Raw genomic sequence first — 27,374 nt, 5'->3', positions numbered from 1 at the left:
CTCACCGGATCTGACCGCCCCATCTAACCCACAGTTTGCAGGAAACATGGGGGGTGGAGGAGGAGAAAATGAGAAGAAGCCTCGAGTGAAATCCAGAATGTGGAGCATTCTACGGGGCAAACGACCCAGTTTCTTCAATAAGTAAATGGTATAAAGGGGCACCTGGGAGGCTCAGTGGGTTAAAGCTTCAGCTGGGGTCGCTCTCTGCTTAGCGGGAGGCCTGCTTCCTCCTGTCTCTCTCTGTCTACTTGTGATCTCTGTCTGTCACATAAATAAAAAATCTTTAAAAAAAAAAAAAGGTATAAAAGTGTAGGAGGGTGACTGATTTTAAAAGACTGAAGGGCCATCAGTAACCAAATGCGGCAGAAGGGCCTGAAGCAAACTGTGTCCAACCAGACGTTATTTTTGAGACAGTCAGGAAAATAAAACTTAACCTTTGCCAAGCCAAAGAGTGAAACATTGTATCTTATTTTTGAACTTATTTTTCTCTGGATTCCTGGTGACATTTTTGCATATTAATTGGCCACATTAAGTTCTTACTTTTTAGGAAAACTTTTTTCCTGAGGTATAGCATACAAACAGAAAAACACGGTAAATCATAAGGTGCTTTTTAATGAATTTAAACAAACAACACACGAAGGTATCCAGCACCCAGACCATTACCAGCTTCCCCGGAAAGCTCCCTTTGTCCTCTGCCACTATTTCCCCTCCAAAATTTAGGGAATTTATTTTGCCTGTTTTTGAACTTGATGTATATGGGATCACAGAGGATGCTTTTCTGTGATTGGTCTCCTTTTTCAACATATTTATGAGACCTGTGTATAGGTCTCTTTCATTATATTTTCTGGAGATAATCCTTTGGTATTTAATATTTTAGAAAATGCAGGAGAATGTATTATTACCTAATTAGCTTTAAAACGCACACACTTTTTATTTACTTAGAGATATTTAAGGGAAAACTGCAGACCACTATCATTCTAAGCTATCAAACCTACAAAACCAGAGGTTTGCTATGTTAATTATTCTTTTCCCCCCCAAATCCATTTAAATTTATATATAACTTTATAAATATGTTCACACATACACTACCTACGTCCCCTCATGCACCACCTGTGTGTGTGCACGTATGTCATTTTGTTTTTGCTTTTCTTTTGGGGGGCAGGAGGGAAGCTTATGCAATCACATTCTCCGTTCATTCATTCATTCATTCATTCCTACATTCAATAACTTACTGCTTATCTACTCTGCAGCCAGATCTCGTTCTAGGTTCCTTTTAAAATTCCAAAATAAACCCTAGTGCACTTTTCCCCCCTATAATATATTTTAAATGTCTGCCCTTAACAAATGAACGATTTTAACAGAAAAAAAAATGCCGATATCACTGTTCTATATGCAAGATAATTACAGGATCCAGAAAATACATTATTTCCGAGTGCGCTGCAGATAATGTGATGGGGTAATGAGAATTTAAAGCCGCCTAATGGATGCTTTCTTCTCTTAGTGCTTCTGCCCTGTAATGGAAACATTTGTGCCTTTTCACTACACAACTAATTACGTCTCTTACAGGAATATCAGAAAGTGCAGATGAGGGAAAACAAAAGGGAAGAAGTTTGCAGTGGAGGGGATTATATTTTAAAAGGCGACTAAACAGTCCCACTCCCAAATTAGTATTAGCAAATAACAGATTTAGAGACTCAGCCGCACCAGGCGCGAACCACTCAGGGCTTAAACTCAGGTCTCTAAGGCGACCTCAGGCTTCGCTCCCGCTTCTATATTGGCCCCGCCCCGCTTTCCACAGTCCCCGCCCCTACACCCGCCCCCCAGGCTCCGGTTATCTTCAGTTCTCGCGAGAACGCAGTCCGGAAGTCTCGCGGCCTGAGCCTGGGGTCCGGGAGCCCACGTGGGCTGGGCTTCGGGGCTGTTTCTGTGCCCCAGAACCAGGGCAGTACTGGTCGCTATGGGGAAGCTGCGCCGGCGCTACAACGTCAAGGGGCGCCTGCAGGCGACCCCCGGCCCCTCGAAGGGCCCCCCGGAGCCGCCCCCCGTGCGGCTGGAACTAGAGGGTAAGGCGTCCCGGCCGGAGGCTGAGCCGGGGCTGGCCTGCGTCCTGCCTCCGAGACCTTGGGGCGGGGGGACCAGGAGGAAGCCCCTCTCAGATGCTCCACAGAGCGGGACACCGTGACAGTCTAACTGTAACGGTGAATTTGGGACAATCCCGAGGCTTTCTCCCCTATGGAGTCCGGCACTAGTTTTTAAGTTTTATTTACTCCTCCCCACGCCCCACGTGGGGCCCGAACCCTGACATCATGAGTCCCCCGCTCTTCCCGACGGAGCCGGCCAGGAGCCCTAAGCCCTAGTTTAGTAGCATGGGGAATGTGGGCAAGAAAGTGAAGCAATCCCATCTCTTTCTCTGGCTTCTGTTAGAATCTCCTTGCCAGTGACCCCTGAATGAGTTTTTTTCAGCCCAGACATTTCTGCGCGGATTCCTCCCTGTTGGTAGGTTCGCCCACTGTGTGCCATGATTTGTTGCAGGGGACATAACAGGAGAGTTCTTTCTGTTTGCTTTTTTTTTTTTTAAATCTCTGCCCTGCTGAGCTCAGATGCTGGTGGGAGGAGACACAGCTGCTCTGACACTTCGCAGCACAAAGACGGACAAAGCCGGCAGGCGGAGCTAGTGGGAGTCAGACGTAGCCCACACGGAGCCCTGGGGTGGGAGCCTGGGGTGGGAGCCGCAGCCTTAGATGGCAGGCAGGACAGGTGCTCCCCCACGGGGCTGCCGCAGGTTGAGTAATACGGTAGCTGAATTGGGGTCTAGATTGGGAACTTTCAAACTATGACATTGAAAAGTAGATACGGGGGCGCCTGGGTGGCTCAGTGGTTAAGCCTGCATTGGGCTCGGGTCATGGTCTCAAGGTCCTGGGCTCGAGCCCAGCATCGGGCTCTCAGCTCGGCGGGGAACCTGCTTCCCCGCCTCTCTCTGCCTGCCTCTCTGTTGATTTGTGATCTCCGTCAAATAAATAAATAAATAAAATCTTTAAAAAAAAGAAAAAAAGTAGATATGGCTTGAACTCAGCATTTAGTGCCCTGCAAAGGCTTTGGAGAATGTTGTAGTATTATGGAAATAGTTTTGACCTCACATCCACAGAAAGCACGACCCCGTTCTGAGGGGAGCACTGTTGCAGCAGGTTCCCTCCCTGCCCTCCCCTGACCACCATGACGGAGGTGCCCTCACTCACTATGGACTCTGACGCGTGGTGGGTGCTGGGCAGACAAGTTGAGGGAATACTGACAGGCCTGCACCCCCATTCCTGTGTGGGCATTGGGGGGGCTCACACATGGGACAGGGGGGTGCCCATGAGAGGAGGCACAGAGCCCCCCCCCCCCCCGGAGAACATGGCATTAACGTTGACCCTGGAGGACCGCAGGCCTCTGTGGTCTCTGGTCCCTGGGCTGGGGGTTCAGGCATGTGTGTCTTTCCAGATAAAAATACGTTGAAAGGAGTCGATGCAAGCAATGCACTTGTTTTGCCGGGAAAGAAGAAAAAGAAGCCCAAAGCCCCTCCACTGTCAAAGAAGGAGAAGAAGCCTCTGACCAAGAAAGAGCGAAAAATGCTGCAGAAAATTTTAGAACAGAAGGAGAAAAAGAGCCAGGTACGCCTGTTCCATCAGGGTCGGCATACGGCTCCCCACATTGGGGAGAGACGGGGTCTGTGTCCCCCGGCTTGATCTCTGCCACATGAATGTCCAGTCAAACTTTCCAGAAGGGGGGGGGGCATGCTTTGTGTCTGCACAATTCCATATAGTAGTTGCTGGGCATGTGTGGCTAGTATGGTTGGAGAAAGGAATTTTTTATGTGGCTTAATTTTAATTTAAATTCGAATGGCCTCGGAGCGCCTTGGTGGCTCAGTGGGTTAAAGCCTCTGCCTTCGGCTCAGGTCATGATCTTGGGGTCCTAGGATCGAGCCCCACATGGGGCTCTCTGCTCATCTGGGAACCTGCTTCCTTCTCTCTCTCTCTCTCTCTCTCTGCCTGCCTCTCTGCCTACTTGTGATCTCTGTCTGTCAAATAAATAAAATCTTAAAAAAAAAAAAATTCGAATGGCCTCTGTGGCCAGCAGCCCCCATACCTGACACAGCTCAGGAGCCTGCAGACCCTCCAGGGGCCTGCCGAGGAGTCTCCGTCAGTCTGGATGCACCCAGCATCCTTGAGGCCGGATGTTTATTAACTGGGCAGTCAGCCCATTAGCATGGTCATCTCTTCCTTTTTTGTCCTAATCATTTTGTGTCACTTATTTTTTTAACTTAATTCTGGAGAATCAACCTTTCTCCCTTCATACTTTTTTTTTTTTTTTAAGATTTTATTTATTTATTTGACATAGAGAGAGGTCACAAGCAGGCAGAGAGGCAGGCAGAGGGAGAGGGAGAAGCAGGCTCCCTGCCGAGCAGAGAGCCCGACTCGGGGGCTCGATCCCAGGATCCTGAGATCATGACCTGAGCTGAAGGCAGAGGCTTAACTCACTGAGCCACCCAGGTGCCCCTCCCTTCATACTTTTTTAAGGAACACATTTTGTAATGGGAGATTCAAACATCTACAGAAATGGAGAACCTCGTGCACTAACCTCGGTGTGTACCTGTCGCCAGCACAGCAACTGTCAATCCACGGTCCCCCGGTCATCTCCACAGCTGGCCACTTTACCACCTCCCGGGTCAAAGCCCAGGTAGCAGAAATCTGTATCTAGGTCCCGGGGTTGCCGAAACAAACTGGATGGCTTACAGCAACAGAGATGTGTCCTGTTGTAGCTGTTGAGGCCAGGAGTCTGAAATCAATGTCCCTATGAAGGCTGTCGGGGGGCAGCCTTCCTTCTGTCCAGGTTGGGGTGGCCCCAGGCATTCCTGGCCTGTGGTCACGTCCCTCTAGTCTTAGCCCCTGTCTTCACATGGCTGTCTCCTCTCTGTGTATTTTGTAAGGACACTTGTCTTGGAATTTGGGACCTACCTGAATAATGCAGGAACTCACTTGGAGAAATTTAACATAATTAGATCTGAAGAAAACCTTTTTCCAAATTAAGATCACATTCTGGGACATGGGCATATTTGCAGGGGGACCATTCAAACCCCCTATGCATAACATTTTTTCCATATATATTTCCAATTGTATCTCTAAAATAAGGACCATTTAAGATAACCACAAGACCATTAGTACACCTAAACTTCTTTAAAATATCAAATATCAAAAAAATATCAATTATCCAGTAAGTGGTCGAATTTCCAATTGTTTTCATAAATGCTCCCCTACCCCACCTCCTTTTTTTTTCCTCCCTTGTCATTTATTTGTCGAAGGAAATCAGGTTGGTTGTCTGTAGAGTTTCCCAGTGTCCGCATTTTAAAAACTTCATCTCTGTGGTAAAGTTAAGCACATCCCTTTGCCCTTCTGAATTTCCTGGAAATGGTATTTGGATCTGGGGCAACTGTGCAGCTGGGACAGTTTTGCCCCAGAGGCCCGCTGGCCGTGTCTGAGACACCCGGTGGAGGCGTGAGACGCTGCCACGCGGCCTGCAGTGCGCAGAACAGCAGAACATTCTCTGGCCTACAGCGTCTGCAGCGCAGAGACCAAGGAACCCCAGTCTGGAGACCTTAGGCGATTCCCATATGCCTTTCTGTTGGAGTCACCACCCAGGGGTCCCTGTTCACAGCCCTGACACTCAGTCCCTGGAGCCCTTGGCACAGGGAGGCTCACTTTCCTTCAGGGGTGTCCTTTTTCAAAATCCTGTACTGTATTTTCTCCCACCATTCTGTACCTGGTTTTTCCTTTTCTTGATTGCAAAGCACACAGATGGAAGTGCATCTACATGATTTCAAGAGTAACAAAACTCAGTCGCTCACCAGGGGAAGGAGGCCAACTGTCCCTGTCCCCACGTGCTGCTGTCTTGAAGGCAGTGCGGGGACCACTCGCAGGCGCAGCAGAGCCTCCCCTCCCTGGGAGACAGCGGGGGAGCGCCCTGTTGCACACACAGGCCCGCCTTTATTCAGTCTCCCTCGGATGGCCGTCCAGATGGTGGGTGATCTCTCCGGACACGGTACGGCAGGGACAGTCTGGTCCATCTGGCACCAGACTCCATCCTGGGGTATAGAAAGCCACCCCGGGGGACGCCTAGGTGGCTGAGTCAGTCGAATATCTGCCTTCAGCTCGGGTTGTGATCCCAGGGTCCTGGGGTCAAGTCCCACATCGGGCTTCTTGCTCTGTGGGGAGCCTGCTTCTCCCTCTAACCGCCACTCTCCCTGCCTGTGCTCCCTCGCTCTCTGGTTAAATAAATAAATAAATACAGTTGTTTAAAATAAAATCTATGTAAAAAGAAAGAAAGAAAGAAAGAAAGCCACCCTGGCTCACCGGGAGGCAGGACCGCCACGCAACACTCGTAATGTGACCTTTAGGTTAAAAAGACCAGTTGTTCGCGAGGCCAGAATCTGATGTAGAGTCTCGCTTCCTGTCCAGTGAGAGGGTCATCCTGCCTGATGTCTAATGCACTTGTTTCCTTCCCCAGCGAGTGGAGATGCTGCAGAAATTGAGCCAAGTCCAGGTTTCGGAAGCCGAGCTGCGACTGTTCTACACCACGTCCAAGCTGGGTACAGGGGACCGCATGTACCACAGCAGAGAGTGAGTGCGCCGGGCCCCCTGCCAGTGCCCTGGGGGAGGGCTTGAGCGGTGGAAGGACAGAGGACAGACGTGGGCAGCGGCCCAGAGGCTCCCAGGACCCCGGCTGCGGGGTTTCTCCACCCAGCCACGATGGGGTTTCCTGCAGGGCAGAGTCCTGGTCTTAAGCATTGTGCGTATTTATGGCTGCTGTGAGTGCAAACTATGTCCCAGGCTCTCCTCTAGGCCCTGGGGGTAGAGGGGCGCACAAGAATAGAATAATAAGTAAGCTTACAGTCTCATGGTGGGGAGATGGGCAAGAACCAACTGACTCCATCTGTGTCTAGTGCTGGCAGGCACGAGGCAGAAAGTAAAGCAGGGAAAGAGGGTGAAGGGAGATGGGCCGGTCTCCCCGCTGGGTGACATCTGGGTCAGGTGAGGGAGAATGTACATGCTGGGAGCAGGGAGGCAAGTACAAAGGCCCTGGGGCAGGAAGGGGTATGGCCTTTGAATCCTGGCCGTGGTGGGGTGTATAGCAACACAGAGCTGTGTCTGGTTGACTGGCCCATTGTAGGGCTTTCGTGCCTGTCCTTTGGCTGTCCCGGCAGGAAGTCTGACAAGACCGAAGCCCAGGGGCAGGAGAAGATCAGCAGCCTCAGCGGGGCTAACCGGAAGCGCTATCTCCAAGAGTCGGAGGAGGAGGAGGAGGAATACGAGTCCTCAGCAGAATCTGAACCAGAGGAGGCCCCTGTCGCTGAGCGGGTGAAGCCTGGAGCCGGGGCACTGCCAGCTGCACCAGGGGTTGGCACTGGCAGCCCAGGGCCCAATAGCCAAGGCTGTCTGGCCGGAACTACCTCGGCACCTCCAGCAGCAGCCTCCACCCTGGCCAGGCCCCCGGCGAAGCCCGCCGTCTTCATCCCTGTGAACCGCACCCCCGAAATGCAGGTTCGCTGCTCTGGTGTTGGTGATGAGTGCTCAGGCTAGCACAGTGGGGGGTCGAGGATGTGGCGGGGGCACCCCTGGGGCTCGAGCAGGTCGCATTACTTCCTGTGCCCCGGCGGCCTCTCCTGGAACAGGAACAGCTGCCTACCTGGGGGTCCTGGGGGGTTGTCGTAGAGACTGACGTGTGCCTACAGCAGGCCCGGCACGGGGCAGGGCTGTGGAGGCCGGGGTCACCTGCTTCTGTCATCACCGGCTCACCGTCACCCTCGGCCTCTGACCATGGGTCCCTGGCCCAGGTGACCACTCACCAGGACAAGAGCACGGGCTGTGCAGTCCATTGACTTGAAGTGGACATCTGGTTCCACCACTTTCTCGCCCATTCCCGGGCCTCCCTTTCTTCATCTGCAGACCGGGGTGGGGGCAGGGGGAGCAGGGGGCCTCCACCTCAGTGCCCGAGCGTGTGCCGGTGGCCAGGCCCTGGAAGTGCGATGCTCTGTAGCCTCCGGCTGTCAGCACAGCAGAGGACGTGGGCGGGTACCCCACACTGTTGTGAACGGGGACAGGAGCCGTGTCGGAAAGGATCGGGGCCGTGAAGGGGGAGAACAGGAGGGCCCGGGAAGCTGTCTAGGGCAAGTGCTAAGAACCCCCGGGAGCCGAGGAGAGGGGCTGTCCCACACTCAGAACCGCCGAGCTGAGTCCCTGAGGCAGGAGGCTCCCTGGGCCCGAGGGGGTCAGTTTCAGACCCAGATTGTATAGTGGAAGCCGGGAGAGGTGACCAGCTCCTTTTTTTTTTTTTTTAATGGGAAAAAAAGAAAGAAAATACCAGTGCTATGTTCTACATAAGAATAAGTAGTATTTATTGAAACTGGTTTCAGTTACAGGTGCATTTATGTTCTTACATATGGTTAGAGCAAGCTGGCTGACTTTTCTTTTTGAGAGAGAGAATGTATAACTGGGGGTGGGGCAGAGGGAGGGGCCAGGGAGAATCTTTTTTCTTTTTTTAAAGATTTTCTTTATTTATTTGACAGAGATCACAGGTAGGCAGAGAGGCAGGCAGAGAGAGAGGAAGGGAAGCAGGCTCCTCGCTGAGCAGAGAGCCCGATGCGGGGCTCGATCCCAGCACCCTGAGATCATGACCTGAGCCAAAGGCAGAGGCTTTAACCCACTGAGCCACCCAGGGGCTCCGGGAGAATTTCTTTTTAAAGATTTTATTTATTTAGAGAGAGAGCAAGAACCCATGGCGGGTCCGGGAGGCAGGCAGGGGAGCAGCAGAGGGAAAATCCAAGCAGACTGTCCACCAGGTGCAGAGCCCCACGTCCAGGGCTCCATCCCAGGACCCTGAGATCATGACCTGAGCTGAAACCAAGAGTCAGATACCTAACCGACTTAGCCCCCCAGGCGTCCCTAGATTTCCTTCCAGGTGAAGTCAGAGCCCAGTGCCATCTGCTGGCTGGTGGTGGTGTGGGGTCCTGCTTCACCCGCATGCGGGGACCCTGGCTGCACCCTCAGGTGTCCCTACTGCCCCGTTCTGGTTTCGTCCTCTCTTAGTCTTTATCCACATACATGTTCCCAAGCCATCTGTTACTTAAGTTTACCTGGTTTTATAAACGACGTCATGTCATTTTTCCCCCAGCCTTTTGCTTTTTTTGTTAGTTTTATGTTTCTAAGCTTTATTTATGCACCGTGGTGCACGAGCCAAAGTTCATCTGCCTGGGGGAGCATTTTCCCCCCGGCTGTGTCGTGTCCTACTGTGTGAATAGAACACAGTTCAAGTATTCCTTACACGTGCAACATTTTCTCTTGGGCAGTGTTTGCACATTGACGGTCACAGCTGTCATGGGTCATGAGATGGCCAGCACTTTTTGCTTTTGAAGCAAATAGAATAGAAATAGAATGGGATGCTTTTTAACATGAGCGTGCTTCAGAGAGTGAATGTGAGCAGTGGTTCATAAAACTTTTCCAGTATGGGAAACGTTGACCCTTGAACAACACGGCAGTTGGGGCACTGACTCTCTGCGCAGTCAGAAACCCACACGCAACTTTGAATTCCCCAAAAACTGAACCGCAAAAAGCCTGCCATTGACCAGAAGCCTTATCAATAACACGAGAGAGCCAACGGATACGTGTTTTGTGTGGTGTGTGTTACGTAACGTATTTTTACAATAAAGCAAGCCAGAGAAAAGATGTGAAGAAATCATAAGGAAGAGAAAACACATCTCTAGTCCTGTACCTTTTTTTTTTTTTTTTTTTTTAAGTAATACATGTGCCCAATGTGGGCTCGAACCTGTGACCCTGAGATCGAGTGTCAGATGCTCCGAGACGGAGCCAGCCGGGCGCTCCTAGTGCTGTCCTTCATTTACAGGGAAAACATCTGTGCATAAGGAAGCGGACTCGTTGCGTTCAAACACAGCTTGTGTTGTTCAGGGGTCAGCTGTACGTGCGTGTACGTGTGTGTATGCGTGTGTGTAATGAGTTACCACATAAAACCTGTTCTGTGTGTGGGTTATAGGAAAAAAGGTTTGAAAGTGACTGCTCTGGGGGCATCTGGGCAGCCCAGTCGGTTAGGCATCCGACTCTCCATTGCAGTCAGGTGGTGATCTCAGGGTTACGGATCTGGGATCAAGCCCCGCACTCAGCAGGGAGTCTGCTTGTCCCTTTCCTCTGTGCCCCCTCCCTAACCCTGGAGCTCACGCACGCACTCTCTCAAATGAATAAAATCGTAAAGTCACTGCTCTGGAGGATGTGTCTAGGGGAGGAATCGAGGGGTGGTAGGTCCTTGACTTAGATAAGGTTAGCATCGGGTTGTTTACTGGAGTGATCAGATGGAAATGTAAACCCCACCCACCCCGCTCCCGGCAACAGCCGAGACTGCTGTGTCTCAGGGGGGCTCCTCTGTCCCAGCTAAGCCTTCCCCAAGAACTTCTGCTCTGACCCAAAAGGACCCCGCCCATGTCTCTGTCTCCTGGGGGCTGTGACTCTGTGTCCCGCTCCTCAGCGGTCAGGGTTCACCCGTTCCCCTGTGGCAGGGCGTCATCAACTTGCTAGGAAGCTTGCGGCATCCACATGCCCACGGACACCTTTCCAGAAACCGTGTCAGCCTTGATAGTCCTGCCGACCCCCAGTTCCCTGAGCACTGACTTCTTCTCTTCCGCCAGGAAGAGCGGCTGAAGCTCCCCATTCTTGCCGAAGAACAAGCGATCATGGAGGCCGTTGCTGAGCACCCCATCGTCATCGTGTGTGGGGAGACTGGCAGCGGGAAGACCACGCAGGTGCCGCAGTTTCTCTACGAAGCAGGCTACAGCAGGTGGGGGCTGGCCGCACGGTCCTCTAAAGGTTCTTCAGGTGACATTGGAGCTGTGATCCCCAAAAGTTATTCCGAACACGAGCTCCCACGGATCTAGTCCTAGCTTTGCCATTTATGTGCTGTGTGGCGTTGGCCAAGCTCCTTAACCTCTCTGGGCCTCTGCGTCCTCAGTTCTGAGATAAGGACAGCCATGGCACCTACTTCACAGGTTATGTAGGTGAACAGAGGGAATTTGCATAAAATGCTTAGATGGTCCCTGGCACGTGGGGCAGTGTGTTTGCTGATGTCTCCTCCTGTTGGCACTTTTGACCCGTGCGTGCACCATGGGTCCCCAAGACCACCCCAGCTTCACGGATTTGCTGGGAAGGTTCATGGGACCCAGCCTGTAGCTGTACACGTGAGTGTTTTACTAGAGCAAAAGAGCACAGAACACAGCCAGCAGAGGGGAGAGGCACATGGGGTGAAGTCTGGCGGATCCAGGCCACGGGCTTCCAGAGCCCTCTCCCATTAGACGGAGCGGGGTGTTTGTTGTGGTCACCTCGGCACCCTCTGCCCGGGACGCCCCTGAGTCCCAGGTGCCCAGAAGATAAGCAGGTGGTCCAGCATCAGCCACATTGTTTGTGCAGACAGCCCAGGTACATGACCAGGAGCCCTCCTGAAACTCCGACCCTGGATGCCAGCCATCTTCAACCCAGTACGCTGACCCTCCTAAGGAGAGCAGCTTACTACGTTAATTGTTCTGTGCACAGCCCAGAATCCAGCCCCTAGCCCTTGGCAAGCTCTGTGTCGAAAGGAGCACGTTCTCTGCTGGCTGAGGGACAGCTCCCCCCGGGCCCCGTTTTGGCAGCAGCTGCCTGGTTTTCATCGGGCTGTGACCGCCGAAGCATCTGTGTGCTGACCGGCGGGCCGCTCCCTTGTGCTGTTCGGAGGTGCCTTGTCTGGTGCCTGTCCCATTCCCCCCGCCGAGAGAGCCGCTCCACTCGCTGAATCCTGCCATGGAACGTGGGCGGCTTGGGGATGGACGGGCGGCCCGAGCGCCGCTGATGCGCCCATCGTGCTCTCCCTCCTCCAGTGACAACAGCATCATCGGCATCACGGAGCCCCGCCGAGTGGCTGCCGTGGCCATGTCCCAGCGAGTGGCCAAGGAGATGAATCTGTCACAGAGGTGAGGGCTCTGCCTCCTGGGGGAGGGGTGAGGGTGGCCCCTGGCCTTGCTGGTGGGCCCCGTCCGTCCCAAGGGCGCTGGGTGGGAGTGTTGCTTCCGCATCTGAGCACGGGGTCTGCTCGTGCAGGAAGGCTTCCCATCCCTTGGACAGTAGGACGTCCTGGGTCGGGGGCCGCAGAGCATGGACAGGGCATCCAGGCCCCTGTGCTCCCTTCATGCACAGGGCACTGAGGACCCTTCTAGGGGTTCAGGGGCGGAGCAGAGCAGCAGGGGGCCGGACACGGTGGGCAATGATGAGTGCTTGTGCAGGCGAGTTATTTTAGGCAAAGCTCCCGAGCGCAGATCGTCTGCTGCTGGTGAGGCTGTGGGACGTGATTTGGACGACAGAACGAAGCCAGCACAGCGCTTGCTTGAGGCTGTCTCGGGGCCGTGTTTAGAATGCACCTGCCTAGCCCCAGCCTAAACTGTGGTCTTCGGCTTCAAAGAGGTGGCACGTCCAGTGTGGTCTAAAGCTAAGAAAGCACCGAAGCATGTAGAGTGGCCCTCATCTGGCTTGTTAGTGAACGTGGACAGAGCAGCACCTGCACCCCGGGACCGGCATGCAAGCGAGGGGTGGGGGGGGTGGGGGGAGGTGCCCCAGTGTGTTTCCTGCGGATCCTTCCAGACAGTTGCAGGCACGGACAAGGAGCTCTGTGCATTTGTCTGTATTTCTTCCCATCCGACTTTGACAGAAATGGTTTCTACTCCCCACGCCCTTCTGTGTCTTTCCTGTCGCATCAAACGGTATACGCTGAAAATGACTGTACATACAGACTTGCCCTCTTTTCTCATCCTTTTCCGCTTTTTATCGTGAACATTTTATTATTTTTTTAAAGATTTTATTTATTTGACAGAGAGAGAGAGATCACAAGTAGGCAGAGAGGCAGGCAGAGAGAGAGGGGAGGAGGCAGGCTCCCTGTGGAGCAGAGAGCCCGATGCAGGGCTCAATCCCAGGACCCTGGGATCATGATTGAAGGCAGAGGCTTTAACCCATTGAGCCACCCAGGCGCCCCTATCATAGACATTTTATTTATTTTTTTTAATTTTATATATTTATTGGACAGAGATCACAAGTAGACAGAGAAGCAGGCAGAGAGAGAGAGGGAGAAGCAGGCTCTGTGCTGAGCAGAGAGCACGATGTGGGGCCCGATCCCAGGACTCTGAGATCATGACCTGAGCTGAAGGCAGAGGCTGAACCCACTGAGCCCCAATCGTGGACATTTTAAACATAATACCCTGACCATGACTAAGCCCAACTCTGGAGCATCCTCCTGTCCTCTTCTGAAAGGGTTGCAGAGTTGGTGGTCCAGCTGGCACTCCAGCCGAGGTCCGGGTCTGCTTGGCGTATCCTCCAGGGGGCTGCGGTGGTCCCCCTTCCCTCCACAGCACGTTGGCGACAAAGTGCAGGCCAGGCCTCTGCTGTCTGGTGTGGTGCAACCACACGGCTGCAGCTGGTCGGGGCCTTGCCTGCCTATCTCTGCAGGGTCGTCTCCTACCAGATCCGATACGAAGGGAATGTCACCGAGGAGACCAGGATCAAGTTCATGACGGATGGCGTGTTGCTCAAGGAAATCCAGAAGGTTGGTCGCTCCTCTTGTCACAAAGCAAGGCCAGCGAGCCTGGGCTGGGGAGTTTGCGTGTACCCCCCACCCCCCGCCCCCAGGAAGTGAGCCGCTGGCATGGTGACCACCGGCAAAGCACTGCGCGGCATAGCACCTCTGTGTGACCTTGGGCAAGTTACTTAACCTCTCTGGGCCTCAGCTTCTTGATCTGAAAGCCTGGACTCATAATTGTTTTGAAGCAGAGATGATGCGACGCACAGAAGCCCCTCAGCACAACAGCTGGCAGGTGCTCGTTCCGTGTGGACTCACGTCACTGTGATTTGGTTCACAGACGTGCTTCAGCCACGAGTGTACTCCTGGCTCCGTGACGTCCACCTGGGCAGGGACCTCTGGGCAGGGCAGAGGTGATGCCTTTCTCCACCAGGATGCCAGCTGCGGTCACTGGGAATGTGGCTGAAATGTGGCTGTGATGGGGTTGAGTACGGCTCCTTTCTCTGTGGCGTCTGCTGTCCCAGCACCCTCGGTTCCCCCTGCCGCCACCTCCTCATGCCTGTTCCCTGCCTGCCCTCCCTACCCCGAGCGCCTGGCTCGGGAAGCGGGGCTGTAACGCGTCGTAGCTGCCCTTCCTTCAGCAGTTTCTCTGCCGGGCCCCGGGCCCCAGGCTGTGCGCTTTACAGATAGTGATTGTCCCAGAAACCTCACTGTGACTCTGCGAGGTGGGTTCTGTTGCCCCAACTTAGGAATAGAGAACCCGGCACAGGGAGGCAGAGGAACTTGCCCGAGGTCACAGGCCAGGTGCTCCGGGATCCCTGCCAGCAGTGACAAGAGCTCCCGGGGTGGGAGAGTTTTGGGGTGTGCGTGACCTTGGAGTGGCTCGGGCCTGGGCTGGCAGACTCACCCCACCGCCCCTCCCCCTCCCTAGGACTTCCTGCTGCCAAGATACAAGGTGGTGCTCATCGACGAGGCCCATGAGAGGAGCGTGTACACGGACATCCTCATCGGCCTGCTGTCCCGCATCGTGGCTCTCCGGGCCAAGGTAGAACCCCCTGGGCCACGCCCGCCTGCTGTGGTGAAAGGGTCTCCCGAGGGCCCCCGCGCCAGGGCTCTGGCCATCGTCACCGGGTTTGTTGTCCCCTAGAGGCACATGCCGCTGAAGCTGCTCATCATGTCGGCCACGCTGCGGGTGGAGGACTTCACGCAGAACCAGCGGCTCTTCCCCCAGCCGCCGCCCGTCATCAAGGTAGTGCCGGGGCCAGAGCCTCGGGCGGGCGAGGGCAAGCAGGGCCTGGCGGCGGGGATGGTGGGACACCTGGTTGGCGGAGGCCAAGCATGGGTGGGGGCGCAGGGGAGGGGCTCTCTGCCAGTGGAGGCTCGGCTCCGGGCAGTGAATGCGGGCCGGCGTTGGGGAGCTCCGAGGGCGGGTAGGTCGGGGAAGGCAGGAGGCGCCAGGCTGTGGCAGAGGCTCAGTGCACGGCCCCGGTGCACCCCTGGGGTGTATCCCAGGTGGAGTCCCGGCAGTTCCCGGTGACCGTGCACTTCAACAAGCGGACCCCGCTAGAAGACTACAGTGGCGAGTGCTTCCGGAAGGTCTGCAAGATCCACCGCATGCTGCCGCCAGGTGAGGCCTTGGGGACCAGACAGGCCGGACCTGCCCTCCGAACCCCCGGGGTGCAGATGAGCCGCCGTGAGCATCCTCGTGCGGGCTTTGGTTGGCGTCCCTCTCCCCTGGTCTTCTGTGCCCATGCCCGGGGGGTCAGATAGCGGGTTGTGCAGCACTTTCTAGCTCCCTGTCACATGTTCTGGCCTGGGTCTCAGCTGCTGTGACCGGGTCTTCCTCGCGCCCAGCTCTCGGCAGATGGGGAAGACGATGCTTGCTCTGTGAGCGCATGGATAGCGGGGGGGTCTCTTTCTTGGCGCAGGCGGCATCCTGGTGTTCCTGACGGGGCAGGCGGAGGTGCACGCGCTGTGCCGCAGGCTGAGGAGAGCTTTCCCACATACCCGACGCAGGCACCCAGGTAATGCAGCAGCTCTGGGCCCTGAGAGCCGGCTGGGGAGTCAGCCTCGGCCTCCCGGCCTCACGGCTTCCCTGTCGGGGGAGCCGGTGCCTTGGGCATGGCTAGCGGCGTAGCGGTGTAGCAGCGTAGCCACCTGACTCTGGACAGACGAACAGAGTCCTTGTAGCCTGCATTTGGCCTCAAGATGTCTTTCTCCTCAATCTGCTCCTGTTGCAGAGAAAGAAGATCGAGAAGATTCAGTGGAGGAGATGCGGAAGTTTAAGAAGTCAAGGACAAGGGCAAAGAGGGCCCTGGCGGCGGTATGTAGAGGCTCGTGCAGTAGGGGGCCGCTCCGGGCTCTGAAGCTGCCTTGTTTCTCTGGTGGCCAGCAACCCCATGTAGCTGTGTGGAGGCTAATTTAATTAAAATGAAGTAAAATTAAAATTCAGTTCCTTAGCCACTTCAGTCCATTTTAGGGGCTCAGTAGCCATCTGGGGCTGCTGGTGCCAGCATTGGGCAGCACGGGTCTGGTACATTCCTACAGTGGAAGGAGGTTCTACGGGGCGGTGCTGCTCAGAGGCTGCAGGGTGCGCTGTGATTTGAAGTGTTTACGGTTCCCTGTGCTGTGGGCCAGGAGGAAGCTTCTAAAAGGCCAGCCCTAAGCACCTGAGCTGGGCCTGTGAGATGCTCTGGGAGGGCTCGGGGTCCCTGGTGTTGCCTGCAGAACCGGGGCGGGGGTGCTCTCCCCCGGCATCTGCACATTGTCATCATGGATGCATGGCTAACAGCATCCTTGTTTGGAGGTCACTAACCCCCATGCTGTGTTTGGGACCCGCCGGGCGGCGCTCTAAGTGCCTCCTGCATGCTGAGTCCGTCTTCCCAGCAGGCCTGTAGCCGAGTGAGATAGTCCTGTGGTTAGCCCCGGCGATACAGCGAGGAGGGCTGCTGGAGCTGCCTGAGGCCTCGTGGCTCCGGGGTCGGGGGATGGGGCCTTGCACTTCGACACGCTTGTCTCTCCTGCCCGTGACCTGCGTCTCCTGCAGTCTGTGGTTCTGACGTCTTGTTTGCCGTAGGCACTGCCCCAGATCAGTTTGGACAGCTACTCGGTGTTGCCAGCAGGCGAGGGTGACGAGGACAGGGAGGCGGAGATGGACGAGGAGGAGGAGGAGGCCCTGGGCTCCGACCTTGACCTGGACTTGGGGGACGACATAGAAGATGGAGGTGTGCCCCGGGCAGGGCCCCTACTCATGGTCCTTCGGTCGTTCGTTTAGCAGGTGTCTCTTGAGCGTTTGCTGTGTACCAGGCCCCGTTGTTAGGCCCAGACATCTTTGTCTCGAGCCTCAAGAGAGCTGGGCTTTCTGCTGCTTTGTGCCTACTGTTTGCTGAGCTCTTTCAACTGCCTGACAAAGCAGAACCTCAAATATTTGTAGTGTTAATTGTAATGGGGGTGCTCGGCTTTGCTGGGTAAATGCAGGCCTCAGGCCTGGCTGGGAGGGCTGCCTAGTTCTAGGGCCCCGTGTTGGCAGAGGAGTCCGGGGCCTTGTGGGGTTGCCCGAGGGCGTCTGGTGGCCAGACCTCTGAGGAGATCCTACAGTGAAGCGGCATTCCCCACTGGGAATGGGGTGGGGATCGTGGAGCTTCTGACTCCGAGCCAGACTCTGCTCACCCACTGTGCTGTCCAGAGCGTGGCGAACAGGTCGGGGGCTGCCGGGCGGTCTGAGGTGGGCGCCTGCCGGGGGCGTCTGGGAGAGCCGGCGGGCCTCTGCTTTCCGCAGGTGAGCAGCCGGACGCCTCGCTTCCCCTCCACGTGCTCCCGCTCTACTCTTTGCTGGCCCCCGAGAAGCAAGCGCAGGTAACAACAGCCTGGGGCCCGGGGTGGATGCTGGCTGGGTGCTTGGCTGGGGCCCCCCCGAAGGGCCCTGGGAGAAGGGTAGGTCGGGCCCTGGGCTGTCCTCGTCATCAGTGGTTTGATCAACACCCCCAGTTTTAGAAGGACGTTGGGATCTCTTTGGAGAACAGGAATGCCTCCCTGCGTCCATGCTGAGAAACACTGTGACCTGAGGCAAGGAGAGGGCTTGTCACCCTCGCCACCTCTGGGGTCCCACTAGCCTGGCTAATTCTCTGTGATTAAGGGGCGCCAGGGTGTCTCAGTGGGTTAAAGCCTCTGCCTTCAGCTCAGGTCATGATCTCAGAGTCCTGGGATCGAGCCCCGCATCGGGCAGGGAGCCTACTTGCCCGATCTCTCTGTCTGCTTCTCTGCCTACTTGTGATCTCTGTCAAATAAATAAATTTTTTTTTTAAATCTTAAAAAAATTCTCTGTGATTAAGAGAGATTTCCTGGCTTCTTGGCCCCTCTCCCACCCCCCACCACCCATCTGTCACATGAATTCTTTCCTGATTCTGGTGGTTTTTTGCTGCTTCCCCACCCCCATAATCCCAGGTCTTCCAGCCTCCCCCAGAGGGGACACGGCTGTGTGTCGTGGCCACCAACGTGGCCGAGACGTCCCTCACCATCCCGGGCATCAAGTACGTGGTAGACTGTGGGAAGGTCAAGAAGCGGCACTACGACCGTGTCACCGGCGTGTCCTCCTTCCGAGTCACCTGGGTGTCCCAGGCCTCAGCCGATCAGCGGGCGGGCCGAGCGGGCCGGACGGAGCCGGGCCACTGCTACAGGTGGGCCTCCCTGGGCCTCTCCAGTGATGCAGGGGGGAGGGGGCGCACTGCAGCAGCCACCAGCATGGAGCAAAGAGCAGGGGTTCCCTCCCCAGGCTGCAGCGGGTACTGTCCTACTGGAGACGGTCCTTGGGCGGTTCTGTGGGGCCTCGTTGGTGCTCAGTTGGCTACTGACTCATTAGGTGACTTATTTGTAGCGGTTGTGTTTTCGTGTTACTTTGTGACAACTTCGTGGTGGCGAAATTAACCTACCATAAATGTCACCGTTTTGAAGCCTGCCGTTCTGGGGGCTGTGGTGTTGGCGGCAGTGTGTGGCGTCTCCACAGCCCGTTCCAGTATTCTCATCGCTGCCCCTTCCTGTCCCCACTCTTGGATGTGTGTCTCCATCTCCCTGGGTCTGTCCCAGGGGAGGGGTTGCTGGGTCCCGTGGCCGCTACGCTGCTCCAGCTGGGACCCGCTGCGCTGTGTCCCCCAGCCGCTACACCGTGTGGCCCTCCCACCCGCCGTGCATGGAAGTTTTCCCTGGTTGCCCCATGTTCTCTCCAATACTGTTAGTTTTCCATTTTACTGGAAGTGTGCTGCGGTATCACGTTGTAGTCCTGGTTTGCGTGTCCCTGATGGCTGGTGACCCTGCGTGTCTTTCCCCATGCATTTTGGCCATTTATCTATGTTCTTTGGAGAAATACTTTGCAGATCTCTTGCTTGTTTCTTAGTAGGGTTACTTGCCCTTTATTGTGGAGCAGAAAGAGTTCTTTTCCCAATCTGGACAGTAAAGCCTCCTTAGAGGTGTTGTTGGCAAGTGTGCTCTTGCAGCCTTTGTCCTTTTAATTTTTGATAGCTTTATTGCTGGTTTTGTTGATATTTCAAATTATGAAAAGAGGAGATTGAGAAATGGTGCACAAAAACCTAGGGAGAAGTGACCGTGGTTGCTGTTTGCTGGGGACTGGGCTCCAGGCGCCGCTCTCCGTCCCTCACGCGGAGGCTGACCCCTCTGAGTCCGCACCTCGGGGCAGGGACACAAGGCAGTGGGTGGGGCGTGGGGGCACGTGCCTGTCCTCCGGGGCCCGGTGGAGATCCAGTGCCGGGTGGCTTGGCGGAGTTCCCTTTTGGTTTATTGATACAATAATTCCATTTTGTTGGCACTTCTCTTGGCCCAGGCTCTATTCGTCTGCAGTTTTTGGTGACTTTGAGCAGTTTCCTCCTCCTGAAATCAGCCGGAGGCCCGTTGAAGACTTGATCCTTCAGATGAAAGCACTCAACATTGAAAAGGTCAGCGGCGGCCCCAGCCCTGCCCGTACCCCACGGAGCTTCCCGCACACTGTGTCTACACAGCTCCCCACCGGCATGGCCGGCTCCCGAGACCCCCTGCCTCCCCAGGACTGCACCCTTCCCAACACCCAGAGCACCTGCCCACGGCACAGAGGGCTGTTGCTGTCCACGGGCTTCCAGAATGTTCTGTTGACTCAATCCTCTGGCGACAGCAGCATCCTCATGATGCCCCTGTTCAGGGGTCCCCCACCTTTCTGCTGCTCCAGGGAGCGTGGTGCAGGCAGGCAGAGACCCCGATCCTTCCTCCCCAACCCCGAGTCTCCATGGCTTTGTCTGCTTCGGACATTTCATGTAAATGGAGTCATTCCTATAAATGTCTTCAGCGGTCACCCCTATGGCGGCGTGTGTCCGCACTTCAGTCCTTTCCGGCTGAGTCCTGCTCCATCCTGGGGCCCGGCCACGTACCGTCTAGCCATTCACCTGTCGATGGGCGCCTGTGTTGTCGCCACCGGTGGCCGTGAGCGCCAGAGCAGCTGTGGACACGGGTGTGTGCGGATTTGCTAGAACACTAGTTTGGAGTCGGTCACCCTCTCTCAGCTGCCACCGCCCCTGAGCCCGGTCCCTCCCTCCCCTCACTGTCATGCGGGTACGCCGGTCTCCGTGCTCACTCCCGGGTAGTCCGGGCCCTTCCGGCATAGGCAGAGCCCTTGTCGTCTGCTTTCTTGGTCTCTGGGGCCAAGAACGGCCGTGGCGCACATGAGGTGCTCAGTACATGCTATCGAGCGCGTGGATCGTGTGAATAAGTGGAGGAGGCGGCACTTGGGGTTCCCGTGGCTCACGGACGAGGAGCGTCCCTGGGGTCCTTCCTGAGTGTCGGGGCCGTGAGTGGTGTCGGGACAGGTGCGGGAGCGCTGTCCTCCTGCCCGGCCTGCCGTGCTGGCCCCGCGTTCTTGCTTGCTTTTCTGCGGTCCAGCTGCCTCTCCACTTCTCCCCCTGCCCAGGTCATCAACTTCCCCTTTCCAACGCCTCCCTCCGTGGAGGCCCTCGTGGCCGCCGAGGAGCTGTTGATCGCGCTTGGTGCCCTGCAGGCGCCCCAGAAAACAGAGAGGTTGGTAGGGTCGGGGCGGGGGGAGCCAAGAGCCAGTTCCCAGCCCCGTTCTCAGCCCTCTGCCTCCTGAGCTGCCCTGAGCACCAGGGCCGCTGAGTCGCAACACCTCTCACCCCACCCCTCCACCGCATATCCCCCTCCTCCAGCATGAAGCAGCTGCAGAGGTCCCGGCTGAGCTGCCCCATCACTGCACTGGGCAGGACCATGGCCACGTTCCCCGTGGCGCCCCGCTACGCCAAGATGCTGGCACTGAGCAGGCAACACGGCTGTCTGCCCTACGCCATCACCATTGTGGCCGCCATGACTGTCCGCGAGCTGTTCGAGGAGCTGGACAGGTGGGCACGGGGTTGGGGGCGCTGCTCAGGCCAGTGAGGGCTGCTCTGTGCTGAGCGGCGACCGGGAGCCCAGCCTCCAGGGGGAGTCACTGGCGTGTCGGGTGGCCTCATGCTAGTGCTCGTCCTCTCTGAGCCCAGCGGCGTTCGGAGCCCTGCAGAGTCCAGTCTTCGCTTGGGGAGCCCATAGAGCCTGTAATGACCAGGAGCCCAGGCTCTGGCCCAGACCCCCTGGTTCCGATCTCCCTCCGCTACTCCAGGCTGTGTGGCTTCAGAGGGTGACTTCACCTCTCTGGGCCTCACCTTTCCCATCTGGAAAATGGGGGTGAGACAAAAATAATAATGGAGTGGCTGTCGGGGTTAAAGTAGTTAACACGAGCTAAGGGCTCCAAACTCTGTCTGCCGCACGCTCTAACCCCAGCATTGGCCCCTCTCTACGGGCCGGGGAGCCGCGACAGTGATCACTGACCCAGGCCGCCCTCGGTGGCTGGGACGGCAGCATTGGTTGTTGGATTCTTCGTGATCAGGTCTCTAGATCTGATCTAGAGAATGGTTGGCTTAGGAGAACGCACATTTTTCGTCTCCTGGGCTACAGGTGGTGAATTTTGAGACCAAGACCTTAACCGTGTTAGTCAGTGGCTCTCCCCAGGATTTTTCTCTGCCCCTGCTGCCTCGAGGGCGGCCAGGCCGACAGCGGTAGCCTGGGTGGGGGTGTGTGTTTGCAGACCTGCGGCCAGCGACAACGAGCTCGCCGGGCTGAAGGCCAAGCGGGCCCGGGTGGCCCAGATGAAGAGGATTTGGGCAGGGCAGGGCGCCTCTCTCAAGCTCGGAGACATCATGGTGCTGCTCGGTGCGTGCCCCCTGCGGCCTGGAGGGGTGGCGGAGGTCTGGCAGGCCTGGGGCAGGGCAGCAAGCGAGTGCCCCCTCATCCGCAGGTGCTGTGGGAGCGTGTGAGTACTCTGGCTGCTCCCCCCAGTTCTGTGAGGCCAACGGGCTTCGGTACAAGGCCATGGTGGAGATCCGGCGCCTGCGGGGACAGCTGACCACTGCAGGTAGCGTCCCCCATGCCAGCCTCTGGCGGCTCCCCAGGTCCCCCATCTCTGGCGACACCGGCAGAGAACTTGACCGTTGTAACAATGAAAGTTGTTTTGAGCCGCGTTAACCCCGCACCATTAATCCCCATTATCCACGGAGTCCACATCTGCAAATTCACCTGCTCGCTGAGATTTTTCCGTAACCCCCGAATTGGTCCTGGCCACTTCTGGGCCGTGCGGGCCGAGGGAGGGTAACGTGCAGTCCCTCCCACGAGGCCTTTCCCCGGGCTCCTCTTTTCCTTAGTAACATCCCTAGGACGGGCCTGGAGCTGCTCGCTGCATCTTCCCAGCAGCCCCTGAGGCCCTGTAGTCCCATCTTGGGTTCCCTCCCTTGCATCAAGTGGAGGCCCCCTTTGGGGAGGCAGGGAGCAGCTGACGGTGCGGTCCCCCTCTTCCTGCCCCTGGGCTGAGCTGGTGGAGCTCGTCTGCATTTTCTTCTTGGGCCTGCGTCCTTTCTTTTTTTCTCTTTCTTTATGTTAAACAACATGTATTCTGCCAAAGGTTTTGTAGAAAAGACAAGAGGAGGTTTATAGGGTAAATCTCAGAACATAGTTTTCTTCCAAGTGTGAGCCTCCCGTACTCCCTGCTCTGTCCCCTCCCGAGCTGCAGGGCCCAAAGCCCCCTCCTTTATACCATCCCACAGCTTCAGACCGTCCTCCTCCTCCCCTCCGCCCTGCGGAAGGGTGAGGCCTCCCCTGATCTCGTGCCTGCCTTGGCTCCCTGCAGAAGCTCAAGGCGAGACAGTCTTCGCCCTGCTGTGCGCACCCAGGGATGAGAAATTCACCTACTCGCCGAGACTTATTTGCAACCCCGCTCATCGGGTCCCATCCAGACACACGTGCTCTTGCACTCGGGCCAAGGGGGTGGTCCATGCCCGCCCAGCGGGTTCTCCCTTTGAGCCGCATTAACCCGCATTAACCCCGTACCATTAATCCCCTCTCCCTGGGAGGCGCCCAGCAGCAGCGCCTCCCTGCTGCTGCCCGCTGAGGACTTGGGGTTTTGTCCTAAGGAGGAGAAGGACATGGGTTTGGGGCAGGCAGCTGAGGGCTTTGTCTCCCCCAGCCGCCTCGGTGGAGAGGAGCCAAAACAAGTAGGCAGGAGTGTCTGGAGCTCCACAACGTGGAGTGGTGTGAGAAGGTCAGGGCAGAGGAAAGCGCGGCTCCAGAAGGTCAGGGCAGAGGAAAGCGCGGCTCCAGAAGGTCAGGGCAGAGGAAAGCGCGGCTCCAGAAGGTCAGGGCAGAGGAAAGCGCGGCTCCAGAAGGTCAGGGCAGAGGAAAGCGCGGCTCCAGAAGGTCAGGGCAGAGGAAAGCGCGGCTCCAGAAGGTCAGGGCAGAGGAAAGCGCGGCTGCAGAAGGTCAGGGCAGAGGAAACCGCGGCTCCAGAAGGTCAGGGCAGAGGAAAGCGCGGCTCCAGAAGGTCAGGGCAGAGGAAAGCGCGGCTCCCACTGTCCTCATACCTGGCTCTCCTCGCAGTCAATACCGTGTGCCCCGAGGCCGGGCTCTTCGTGGACCCCAAGATGCAGCCGCCGTCTGAGAGCCAGGTGACCTACCTGCGGCAGATCGTGGCGGCCGGCCTGGGCGACCACCTGGCGCGCAGGGTGCAGAGCGAGGACCTGCTGGACGACACGCGGAAGAACGCCTACAAGGTCGGCGGGCGCGGGGAGTGCAGGGCGGTGCGCGGGCCGGTCTCCTCGCCAGGCTCCCGGCCGCCCGCCCTCCCCATCCTTCTGGCGTCCTGCCAGCCTGAGCGCGGAGGGTGGGGGGGCTGTTGGGGGCCCCTCCTCCTCACACACGAGTGCCTGCAGCCTCTGGGAAAGTCCCCGCCGAGGATCAGGGCAGGGTGTGCGGCAGGGTCACGTCTTCCTTTGGGCCTTCGCTTTGCCCCCAACTCTATTTTCGTAACCGCTTAATTCAGAGAGAGATCACATGCCCTACAATTCCCCGCTTGAAGGCGTGCGGTTCCGTGGCTTTCCGTCTCCACGGAGCTGCATGGCCACAGGCGCAGTCAGCTTCACGGCACCGTCAGCCTCCCCCAAAGACGCCCGTGCCCGTTAGCAGGGGCTCCCCTTTTTCTGCTCATCTCCCTGCCCCGTGAATCTGCATTCCATGTCTCCGGAAGTGTCCGTTCTGGATGTTCTGGATGTTTCATGTGGTCTATGTGTGGCTTGTCTCACGTGGCACCCCATCATCCGGGTGCAGCCGCGGGGCTCAGTGCCGCTCGGCGTACAGACCTGCCCCGCACGTGGCCACGTACAGACGCGCGCGGGGCCCCACCGTGGGCTGACCGCACATTCCTGCGCTTCAGGCGGGGCGTGTAAGCGAATTCACGTGGGCTCATCTCCCTGGTGTTCGTGCCTTGCCTGGACTCGTCCTCGCGCTCCGTCTCTCTGCAGACGCCTCTCCTCGATGACCCCGTCTTCATCCACCCCAGCTCCGTCCTTTTCCGAGAGCTGCCCGAGTTCGTGGTCTACCAGGAAATCGTGGAGACCACCAAGATGTACATGAAAGGTAGCCGAGCTGGTGGCCAGCTCTTCGTCTGACTCTCTGCGGCTCTGGTGAGCTGTGTCACCGGGACCCTGGTTGGGGGGGTGGGACCCTGGCACTCCTCCACAGCAGTGCCGCGGCGACCCCCCCAGCCCTTCTCTTCCTGGTTCCCAGGTGTTTCGGCTGTTGAGGTCCAGTGGATCCCGGTCCTGCTGCCTTCCTACTGCCAGTTCGACAAGCCCCTGGAGGAGCCGCCCCCGACCTACTGCCCGGAGAAGGGGCGGGTACTGTGTCACCGCGCCAGCGTGTTCTGTGAGTCAGGGTGACTTCCTGCCAGCCTCAGGTGCTGGCAGACACATGGTCCCACACCGTGCGCCCTGGGAATGGAGGTCACGGGCCGTGTCACCTCAGGCCTTCTGTCTTTTCACAGGGCGGGACCCGAGACTCAGGGACATGACTAGGGGCCTATGGGGACCCATCCCAGACCCCTGCTCACAGGCTCTTGCCTTCCAGATCGTGTCGGGTGGCCGCTCCCTGCGGTGCAGGTGGATTTCCCGGAGGGCATTGACTGTTACAAGCACTTCGCCCGCGTTCTGCTGGAAGGGCAGGTAGGCAGCCCAGCAGCTCCCCTGCTCCCTTGCCTGGGGGGACATGGGCAGAAGGTGAGCCGGGACCCCTCATCCCGTCCTGTGGTCTCTCCCCAGGTCTTCCCCAAGCTGGCTTCCTACCGGGGCTGCTTGTTGTCCAGCCCCAGCACGATGCTGAAGACATGGGCCAGGTACAGGCTTCCCCAGGAGCGTCAGGGTGGCACGTGGTGGGGAAGGGAGCCCACATTAGTGCCCCAGGGCCGGCCGTAACAAATGACCACCAACCAAGCGCTTTAAAACAGCAGAAATAGATTTCTCGCAGCCTTACAGTCCAGAGGTTGGCAGTGAAGGATCAGCAGGGCTGTGTTCCCTCTGCAGGCTCTGGGTGGGCGGGGGGTGGGGGGATTCTTCCTGCCTCTTCCAGCTCCTGGTGCATCCAGGCATTCCTTGGCTTGTGACCACATCCCTCCAAGGTCTGCCTCTGTGTTCACGTGGCTGTGCCTCCTTGTCTCTGGGTTTTCTCTTCTCGTAAGGACACCAGTCACCAGATGTAGGGCACACTCCAGTCCAGTACGAGCTCCTCTTAAATGATTCCATCTGCAAAGATCTTCCTCCCAAACAAGGAAATAAGGTCATGTTCTGAGGTTTTGGGGAGACTCTGGTCAGCCCATCTTGAGGTCCAGGTGTCCAGGAGACATCCTGCACACGAGCCCTGGGGGCTGCCTGCCTGCTGAGCACAGGACCCCCCTTTCCCAACAACCTTCTGCTTATCCCTGCCCCTCCCTTTTGCTTGCTTTCTGCCCACCCAGCTCCAAGCAGACACATGCCCCTTCCTAAGGTGACTTCCTAGTTGGTGCAAAGGGCCTGACCCACAGGAAGCAGGCAGGCGTGTATGTAGGCCAGGGTCTCCTGGGACTCAGGGTGGGGGCATGGCGCCAGGGGCCCCTGCCAGTCAAATTGTTCCCCCGGCAGATTGGAGCACCTGCTGTCCTCATGCTAGCTGCGGAGGCTGTCACCAGAGAGAACCTAACTAGGACAGATGGCACGTGGGGACTGGTCTACAAAGGGACAGGGGAGGATGTCCAGTGGGGTAGGGTTGGTCCAGTGGAGTCTGACCAAGCAGATGGGGACAGGGTAGGGCTGTGAGCAGAAGTACGGAGGAAGGTTCTAGTTGGGATGAGCAGCGTGTATGGTAGCAGCCTGGGTGGTAGCGCTTGAGGACCCTGGCGAAAGTCAGGGTGGGGGGTCAGAGGCAGGAAAGAGTCAAGCGTGAGAAGAGGTGAAGTTGGAGGGGTGATCGAGTCTAGATCCTTCTCTCTGGCCGGCACCTCCAGCATGACAGAGGCAGACTGTTCACCGTCCTAGGTGAGGCTGGCCTGGCAGTGGGACCCGCCCCTTCCCACAGCTGCTGGGCGCAGCGATACCCTACAGCCCACGTTTCCACCTGCAGGCTACAGCCCAGGACGGAGAGTCTGCTGAGAGCCCTTGTTGCCGAGCAGGCCAGCTGCCGGGAGGCCTTGCTGGCTGCTTGGAGGAAAAGCCCCAAATGTGAGTGTCACCAGTGCCCTGTGGCCCAGGGCTCGCAGATGGACAGGATGGGACCCACCGAGGCAACCGAGGGGTGGTGGGAGGCGCTGCTGTGCTGCGGGCACCCGGGTCCAGAGCCGCTCTGACTGTCCTCTCTCCTGCCCTCTGCAGACCTGCTGGCCGAGTACTGTCAATGGCTCCCACAGGCCATGCATGCCGACGTTGAAAAAGCCTGGCCCCCCACCTCTGACCCCTGACCCGAGGCCTGGCTGTAAGACCAGGGACTGGTCTGGGGAACCCAGGGAGCTGGCTGTGGCTGGTTTCCAGCCTGGTCACCCTGGCTGGTGGACTGCTCCCAGGAGGCGGGCCAGGCCCCTGGAAACCCTCGCTCATCTGGGATACAAGACGTCTGGACACAGCTTGCTGCTGCCCTGGGCAGTCGGACCCCAGGGGTCCTTTTTAAAACTACTTATTATGTGGCGGAGAATGGTTTTACTTCCTGTGCCACTCTGGGGACTACATTAGTCCCTTGCGGAGTGGCAGGGCCGGAGGGGGAAGCGGCAGCAGGCAGGAGGGTGCCCTCAGGCCCTTCCTCTGCATCCCCTCCCCAGCGGGGGTGGTGCTCCCTTGCCGTGCCTCACTTTTAATAAAAATATCTGCTGTCAG

General features: G+C 57.2%; 1 protein-coding gene across 1 annotated transcript; it reads left to right on the top strand.

Annotated features, from left to right (window-relative positions):
- The first annotated feature begins 1,856 nt into the window (after positions 1–1,856).
- Positions 1,857–27,374, top strand: DHX37 (DEAH-box helicase 37). The gene is made up of 27 exons (XM_032309794.1): positions 1,857–2,063; positions 3,481–3,650; positions 6,541–6,653; positions 7,238–7,574; positions 10,727–10,875; positions 11,948–12,040; positions 13,563–13,659; positions 14,564–14,677; positions 14,780–14,881; positions 15,145–15,259; positions 15,561–15,656; positions 15,873–15,955; positions 16,709–16,856; positions 17,411–17,487; positions 18,076–18,308; positions 19,466–19,577; positions 20,579–20,685; positions 20,832–21,020; positions 21,743–21,867; positions 21,953–22,069; positions 23,584–23,756; positions 24,504–24,618; positions 24,769–24,906; positions 25,108–25,202; positions 25,299–25,372; positions 26,632–26,729; positions 26,880–27,374. Exons 1-27 carry the CDS (start codon positions 1,958–1,960, stop codon positions 26,963–26,965), a joined length of 3,462 nt encoding a protein of 1,153 aa, XP_032165685.1. The 5' UTR covers positions 1,857–1,957; the 3' UTR covers positions 26,966–27,374.

Source organism: Mustela erminea, chromosome 13 (assembly GCF_009829155.1).
Source record: "Mustela erminea isolate mMusErm1 chromosome 13, mMusErm1.Pri, whole genome shotgun sequence".
Classification (NCBI taxonomy): domain Eukaryota; kingdom Metazoa; phylum Chordata; class Mammalia; order Carnivora; family Mustelidae; genus Mustela; species Mustela erminea.
The sequence above is the reverse complement of the archived record's forward strand: the minus strand, read 5'-3'. Positions and strand labels throughout refer to the sequence as shown.

Excerpts from the sequence above, each read along its gene's own strand:
- DHX37 (XM_032309794.1), top strand. The coding sequence starts at position 1,958 with ATGGGGAAGCTGCGCCGGCGCTACAACGTCAAGGGGCGCCTGCAGGCG. Across the intron at positions 10,876-11,947 it reads TACGAAGCAGGCTACAGCAG|TGACAACAGCATCATCGGCA; the intron begins GTGGGGGCTGGC and ends TCCCTCCTCCAG. Across the intron at positions 17,488-18,075 it reads CCCCCGAGAAGCAAGCGCAG|GTCTTCCAGCCTCCCCCAGA; the intron begins GTAACAACAGCC and ends CCATAATCCCAG.